The following is an 8,466-nucleotide window of genomic DNA, read 5'->3' as shown; positions in this document are numbered from 1 at the left end:
CCCGAGTGAGATGACCCCAGTACCTCAGTTGAAAATGCAGAAATCGCCGGTCTTCTGTGTCGCTCGCGCTGGGAGATGGAGACTGAAGCTGTTCCTATTCGGCCATCTTGCTCCGCCCCGACTTCCATTCTTATAGTAACTTAAGATGTTATGTCTGGTTTACACATGAGAAAATATATTCTCAGAGGACATAGAGACCACAGGCTTTCTATCATTTTTCTTGTTTAACATGAAAATGTTATTTCTAATAGGAAGTAATAAAATTAAGAAACGATTTCTATCTTCTGTTTAACATTTTGAATTCATTTCAGTTTTCTTTGATGGTTTTTCCTCAGCAAACCTTGTTCTTAGTCTCCCAGTTGAATATATTGCACAAAAATCTTAAAAAAATTTGTATCATTGATTAAAATTATAATTTGTTTTCTATTACTTAAAAATGTGGTCAATAAAATTTATAGTATTTTAGTATCATTACTTCTTATTTCAGCTTTTGAAATCATGGGCACACACACACACTCATCTTGCTTGCATACTTTAGACATTTATTAATATGTTAAGTACAAGGAAGCAAAATTTTAACAGATAAAAATCATAATTTTAGATATATTAAAAAACTTTTGCTTTGTTGTGAAGCTTTTATTTTGTATAAAACTAAACCTTACATAATTTTGTTCAGGTATAAAATAATTTGAATACATATGCTGTTTTAAACTAGTCTAAAATTTAAGAAGATTTACATATTACTTTTAGGTAATGATAGAAAGAAACTTATTTTCCACTCACAGAAACTTAACATATCTTAGGAATCTACTATATATTTTCTATGTTTGATGAAATCTGTATATGTATTTGTGTATGTGTCTATTCATTATCTGTCATTCTATAGAGAAAATATTATGGGATTCACAAATATGGAGATCCACTTAGCACTTATAACAAAAAAGTATATATTGATAATGGTCTAGGCTTCTTTTCTTTATTAATAGATTAATTTCACAAACATACCAAATTAAAATGAGTAATGAAAGTTTTTTTGCTTTTCAAATGAATTCACTTATATTTTTAAAAAATTATATCATATCTTTTACATATTTCCTAGAACACCAGTAGCATAGTGAAGGGAATTTCTATAAGAATAAATTAAAATTATAAGACTGTATGTTCTGTGTATAACAAGTAGAATATCAGATTGATATTTATAAAGCCATTCCAATGTATCTAGGTATAATTTTATTTCTTGAAGAAAACTCAAGAATAATTTTAGTTTTCAAAATATTTTTGAATGTTGTAATTTTAAAAAATTGTTCAAAGGAGGGGGTGTCAGGAAGACACAATAAAATTATTTTCAGTCGAATGAGAAATATATTAAATAAATATGCTTGCAAACTTTTAGGAAAAAGAAAATGATGCAGAAGAGTGCAAAGAGGCCATTTTGATTGGAAGAAGCTACTGAAAACTCGTATTATCCTTTCCTGTGCCTCTAATTCATCACATCATACCATTTCATGTGCTTGTGAAAAATACTGTCTTCCTTGCCATGTTAATGAAAGCTTGCTTGACTTGCTGATTTCTTAGACTGTAAATAAAGGGGTTCAGCATGGGGGCTACTGAGGTGTTTAGTATTGCCACTCCCTTGCTCAAGGACACTCTATCTTTTGCTGAGGGTTTAATGTACATAAAAATGCAGCTGCCATAAGAGATGGAGATGACAATCATGTGGGAAGAACATGTGGAAAAGGCCTTTGTCCTTTGACTAGCAGAAGGAATTCTCAAAATTGTTCTGATGATGAATATGTAGGACAGAAATATTAATGCCAAAGTCAACATTAGCGTAAACACAGCACAAGAAAATCCCATCACTTCTAGGAATTTTGTGTCTGAACAAGCAAGTTGCAGCAGGGGAAAATAATCACAGGTAAAATGGTCCATAATATTAGACCTACAGTAATCAAGCTTTAAGAGCAACATGAGTGCTGGGAATATGATTAAGAATGAAACCAGCCAAGAAGTAAAAACAAGCAGTGTGCAGACTCTTCGATTCATGATATTCAAGTAATGCAGAGGCTTGCAGATGGCCACATAGCGGTCATAGGACATGGCAGCCAGAAGGTAAAACTCTGTGACTCCCAAGAGAATGAAAAAAAATAACTGAACAATGCAATCATTAAAGGAAATGGTTTTATCTCCTGAAATAATGTTACCCAGAAACTTGGGTATACTGACAGTTGTGAATGAAATTTCTAATATGGAGAAATTTCTGAGGAAGAAATACATGGGGGTCTGCAGGTGGGAATCCAGCAGGGTGAGGGTGATAATGGTCAGGTTCCCAGTGACGCTGAGCATGTAGGTGATGAGCAGGAAGACAAAGATCACAACCTGAAACTTTGGGTCATCTGTCAATCCCAGAAGAATAAACTCTGTTATTTCTGTATGGTTTCTCATTCTTCAGTTGCTTACTTTTTTCCCCTGCCAGATCTATAAGAGAAAGCACAAATAACACACTTGAAGAGTTATGGATTAACAAATATCCAAATACGGAGCTGGAGTTTGGTTGACATAGTATGCCATTTCTACTTCAAGGGGAAATTTAACACCACCCGATAATAACAGTGGTCCTTTAATTTCCACTCTTTTACAAGTGAAAACTCTTCACATAAGACATGTTAAAAATAAAAGTTTGATATCACAGTTGGAAATGGTAGGGGAGGAATTTGAAACCAAACCTTGCTGACTCCACTTAATACCTGCTATCTTTCAGAGACATGCCTACAAGTTTCCTCTGTAATCAGAACCACCTTTGTATCCTTGTACCAATCCCTATACAAGTTTCCAAGTTATGTAAAAGTTTGATTACTCTGATAATTCTCAATATGGAGAAGATACTTGAGGTTTTTTGTTTGTTTGTTTTGCTTTTGTTTTGTTTGTTGTTGTTGTTGTTTTTGAGGTGGAGTCTCACTCTGTCACCCAGGTTGGAGTGCACTGGTGCGGTCTTGGCTCACTGCAACATTTGCCTCCTGGGTTCAAGTGATTCTCCTGCCTCAGCCTCCTAAGTAGCTGGGATTACAGGCATGTGCCACCATGCCCTGCTAATTTTTGTATTTTTAGTAGAGACTGGGTTTTGCCATGTTGGCCAGGCTGGTCTCGAACTCCTGACCTCAGGTGATCTGCCTGCCTCGGCCTCCCAAAGTGCTGAGATTACAGGCATGAGTCACTGTGCCTGGCCTAGTTTTTTTTTTTTAAGTGAGTTCTTTGTCCTTAGCCATTGTGAAAGTTGATTGTATGGATTGGGTTGGGTCATTTTTGTCATACCCAACCAACACAGGTTCAAGATGCCAGGGGGTAAGAAGCACAGAGGGAACATGGCATTGCTCTAAGAATGTAGTTCTGTGTAAGCCTGACTGCTGAAATTCCCTGCTGTAACCTGAAATCAGTGTTATTTAATAGCTGCTGAAATTACCTGCTGTGATCCTATGGGTAGTTTTATCATTGCCTTAACTTACCAATCAAAACTTGGCAGCTCCCCTAAACCTTACCAGTGTCAATGAACTTTCTTGAAGAGCAATAAGTAACATTTCTTTTTTATACAGCTTCTAACCTTCTCTTCGTTCTTTGGACATACTGAAAAACCACCTGGTCTGTGTGTATGCCTTGAGTTGAAGTTTTTGGTTACCACCTAAGATGTTTTAAATTTTAGAGATTTGTCTCCATATTTTATTTAACCTTAATGTCATTGATCAACTTTCATGAATATTCAGATTTTCCAACTCCCATGTCCACTTTATTGAAAGCCAGAAATACTTAAGCCATTGCCATGAACAATTTCAGATGTCTGGAATACAGGAGAGGAAAAAATATAGAATAATGTAAACTGGAAGAGCCCAAAATTGAAGTTCATTGCATGTGAATATCTTGCAATATTTCATGATATTTCAGCCTACCTATGTGTCATTTTATGACTTTTATTCCTATAGAAGCCATTTTGCTTCCTAGTTGAAATAAATAAGTAAATAATAAAATATTATTAATTTGAGAAGGATGCCCTCAGTTAAAAAGATGATACGTAAGTATTCTCCAAGATTTGTTTAATTATTTATTCATACTTTGAAATAGCAATTTTTAATTATTTCTTTTTGAAAATAAAGTACAAATGATATTGTCATAAACATTTCCATAGAAAAGAGTGAGGTTATCTAGTTTTGAATCCAATCTGTTTACTACATCTGAAAATCACTTAACACTCCTGTGTCTCAGTAGCCTCACCTGTAGTTTCTTCCACTGTATACAAGTGCATCTCATAGAGCTGTTGTGAGCATTAAGTTAATATGTATATTAACTTAATAACTTTTATATAACTTAATATATATTAGCTTACTTATGACCTTTCTAAATGCTTTATAAATATGTATATTTATATAATCTATATATTTATATAAATAAATATAATGTATTTATATTAATAAATATATATAATATATTCATTTAGTGAAATTTAGTGAAAGCTAAAGCATTTAATGAAAGCTGTATGAGGCTTTGTTCTATGGAGAAAGTATTTCCTAACCATTGAGCTGAAAATCTTTGGGAATCGGATGGTGTCCCGTCCAAAAGGTTATGTCTTAAATAAGTAGTAATAATTATATTTGGCACCAAGAGAGTCACATGAGAACAATAACAACAAAGCAATAGGAAAAAAGTCACCAGGTTTCATAGTACCTGTCAGGCATTCTAGGCAAATAAATCTTTGCTCTTCCTTGTCTACATAGCGCTGACCTCTCCCACCATGGTGTATCTGCCTCTTCCACCTCATAACCACCACCACAAACACACACACACACACACACATGCACTCCACTTCTCTTATCTTCAACCAGGATTTGATCACTGTGATGTTCATAGCTTATCAACATTGCTACTCATAGCCAGTTATTTTCTCTGCTCTTCATTAGTAATAACCCTTCTAAAAGTGCTTGAAGCTTGCAGTAAATTATATGTGCATATGTATTATATATACATATATGAATGTGCATATTTATGTGTGTGTGTATATGTGTGTATATATATATATATATATATATATAAGCATTGTGGGTAATACATTGTAATGACATCCCAAATTACCTCTGTCCTTATTTCTACAACACTAGGTTTAATACCCACTGTGCACATTGCATGAGAATCTTATTCTCATTCTTCCTAACTCATCACACTTACAATAGGCTGAAATCTCCTGTTAACTCCTCCGTTATTCTGTGCATTCTTGAGAGTTAGAACAGGATTTTATCTTCAAAGCTATTTCAGCATAATCCAGTATTTAGTATAGTTATGGTAGTTTTAAAGGAAACACTCATCTACTTACTTACTTAATTAATTAATTAAAGTTGAGTTTGTTATTGAATCACATGCTGCCATCAGTACAGTTTGCTATTTTATGCTGATATTCTAGCCTGGATTTTACTTAGTTTTTTATCTTTGTTTCACAAGATGTATTTTCTTACATGTCTTACCTTGTGAGATGTGTTTACATATTTGGATCAAGTTCACCATATTGACTAAATTTAAAACAAAAGATATGTAAAGGGAATCACATTTCATTGATACATAAGTTTAAAGAAAACTTCAAGAAACATTATTTTCTAATTACCGTCTTTAAATTTTTTTACAATTCATCCTTTCAACTCACTTCACTCCAGCTCCAGCAACATCACTCTTATTTCATCAGGGTTTATTTTTCATTAAAAGCATGAGTTTTTCTTAACACTTTGAAGTCACAAAATACATTCATTTCAAATATACAAGATTTGGATTCAATCTGAAGATTCAATTTTATTCAACAACCTACTGACATGAGAGACTCAAGTTTTAAAGATATATATATCATATTATTATTGGTCTATTACACTGTATTATTCACCTTATTTCAACTTTTTTGTATATCTATTTTCCTCTTAAATTCCCTGCTATTTTTTAACACTTTACTCAATAACAATACCATGACTCATTCTTTTGCTTCAGATGAAAGCTGTGAGGGAACATAGGAAAAGCTATGATGGAAGGTGTAAGTCGTTATTTGAAGGGTTCATGAGAGACGTCACAAAAAAATAGACACTTCTATAGCTGGTCTTCAAAGACAAGGGAAACAGGCTTAAAGAAGCTCTAGTAGTATGTGATCCAATAACAAGAACTGGATGTGGTATATCATGCTTTTATGTAGAAATGTTTATGAAAGTTTAAGGAATTATATTCATTTGCCAATATAAAACAAGCTTGATAAAAATGATCAGTATCCATAGTCCTTTGAGAGGGTTGAACCTCAATGTTTAACAAGTTGCAATCAATTCCTAGAGAATTAAAACATCTCAGGACGTATTCATACAGATAATGAGGAATAGCTCCAAGCATTTAATTCATTATCTAGGATTTTTATATCTGAATACAAATCTGTATTTTCTCCTGGAAGAATATGGCTTAGTTTATTAAGTTTTCACTTCCTTCCACCATTTCAACAAATTACTTACTTGTTTCTAAAGATTCCTGCAACAAATCCTTTGAGCCATTTAAAATGCAAATTAAGGGTGATGCTTAATATTTGCTAAATAAAATGACTACAAAGCATCTTCAGAGCTTTCTAAAAACAACTCTATATCTTGCTCTGCCATCAAGTAAATATTAACGATGACCCTTTAAATACACTAGGTTAAATATTGGTAATTATTTGATATGCCTGGTAAGAAAGGGACTATTGGAGAGTAAATCAGTTTGAAGAATCTAGGGATGTGCTTTTAAGAGACTGAGATAAGGGACTGACTGGTTCCATTTTATTACTCTCTCTCTCTCTGTCTCTCTCCCTGTGTGTGTATTGTTTAATAAGGTTTTAAATTACACTGAGTTGAGACCTCCGTTAGCAATGCAAATACTTTGAAAATCTAGTTTTTAAATTTTTCTGTGTTTACTCAGTTATTTCTTCTTTACCTTAATAGAGATCACTGAAAAAATTTTGCAGAGCGTATCTTCAAAACCTATATTACTCGTATCACCCTGGTGTTTTTTTCAACTTTATAAATTTAAAGATTTATTTAGAGCTTAGGTTAATATACTAATGAAGAAGAAAATTATTTAGCTAAATGTTGTGGGCAATATATAGCTCAGTTTTGTAATTATGCTAAAATACATTTCGGTACTGCTCAGTTACTCTAGGCTGTGGGCCATGACACAAGGATTACTTTGAGAAATTCTGTAGGCCTAAATGAAATAGTGGCTCTTCAGGAAAAGTCATTGAGTGGTTGAAAGAATTATTTTACTAAATCTATTTTTGACTGTTTTTATTATAGTTTTAGATGACTATTTCCCTGGAGAAATATGAATAATTTTTATTTCTTCCTTTCAATAATGATGGGCAGGTTCAATTCTCAACCTTCATATAAGTGTGCGTAGAAACAAATCAAGGGAAAAGAGGTGTCACCAAATCATATTTACTTTCATAAATAGTAACATTCATTTCTGTAAAGTTTTCTGGAAGATAAATACTCATAATCTCATTCCTTCAGTTCATTAGCTAGCCATTTATAATTTAAACAAGATAGGAAAAGGACATAAATGAACAGAAAATTGTGGAATTAACACATTATTAATTTTTCATTTATGACCTATAAGGCCAATTTATTATCACAGAAAGTGTATGAGCTTTAACATTAGAGAGATATGAATGAGATGTTTAATGGATTTGTGACTTTGGGTGAGTTACTTAATGTCTTTAAACTTCAGTTTTCTCTGTTTAAAACAGAGTTGAGACTTCAAGGATGTTTTTGAGAATTAATTGAAATACTATAAACAAGTGTTCCATAAATCATGCAGCGTTTAGTAGGCTCTAGGAATAGTTACATTATTTATTTTTTATTGGAAATTAATTTGGGAAAATATTCATTGTAGTTTTGATGTATTAAAGGCACTGTCTATTCGGAACTAGGGACCTTTTCTCTTTATCTCACTTAGCCTTTATAACATACTTCTGAAGTTTTTATCCTTATTCCCAAATGAAGAGCTGAGGCTCAGAGAAATTGTATAACTTAATTCATATAGCTAGCAAACATTAAGTACAGTCTCAGACTACTTAGCCTGTTCTCTTAAGCACAGTACTGTATAGCTGTATTTGATTAAAAACACAGAGACAGAGATAGTAATTTCCTGCTTTTAATTATTAGAGAATGAATAAGCTGGTATACTAGGACATGCTAATCCTTTTTATACACTTTAATATGTCAGGTTTCAAAGTATAACACCTATTTACATTGATTAAAAGTTCAGCTGTTAAGTAATGATTCAATGCTATGATTTGAGAGATTTCCGTTGCCTTCCATAGGTTTTACTTACCTCTGATTTTCATATAGTTTCACTAACATCCAGAATGGCTGGAACAGTAAAAATATTAGCAGATGCCATTGCTATCCAGTAAAACCAGGATTTCTGAAAACA

General features: G+C 32.9%; 1 protein-coding gene across 1 annotated transcript; it reads right to left on the bottom strand.

Annotated features, from left to right (window-relative positions):
• Positions 1 to 1,423: 1,423 nt before the first annotated feature.
• On the bottom strand, positions 1,424 to 2,475 carry LOC111542076 (olfactory receptor 6C1). Its single transcript, XM_023211272.1, has one exon. The coding sequence runs from the start codon at positions 2,440 to 2,442 to the stop codon at positions 1,504 to 1,506; it is 939 nt and encodes a 312-aa protein (XP_023067040.1). The 5' UTR covers positions 2,443 to 2,475; the 3' UTR covers positions 1,424 to 1,503.
• Positions 2,476 to 8,466: the final 5,991 nt, after the last annotated feature.

Source organism: Piliocolobus tephrosceles, chromosome 10, assembly GCF_002776525.5.
Source record: "Piliocolobus tephrosceles isolate RC106 chromosome 10, ASM277652v3, whole genome shotgun sequence".
Lineage (NCBI taxonomy): Eukaryota > Metazoa > Chordata > Mammalia > Primates > Cercopithecidae > Piliocolobus > Piliocolobus tephrosceles.
This window is presented reverse-complemented; position numbering and strand designations above follow the sequence as displayed.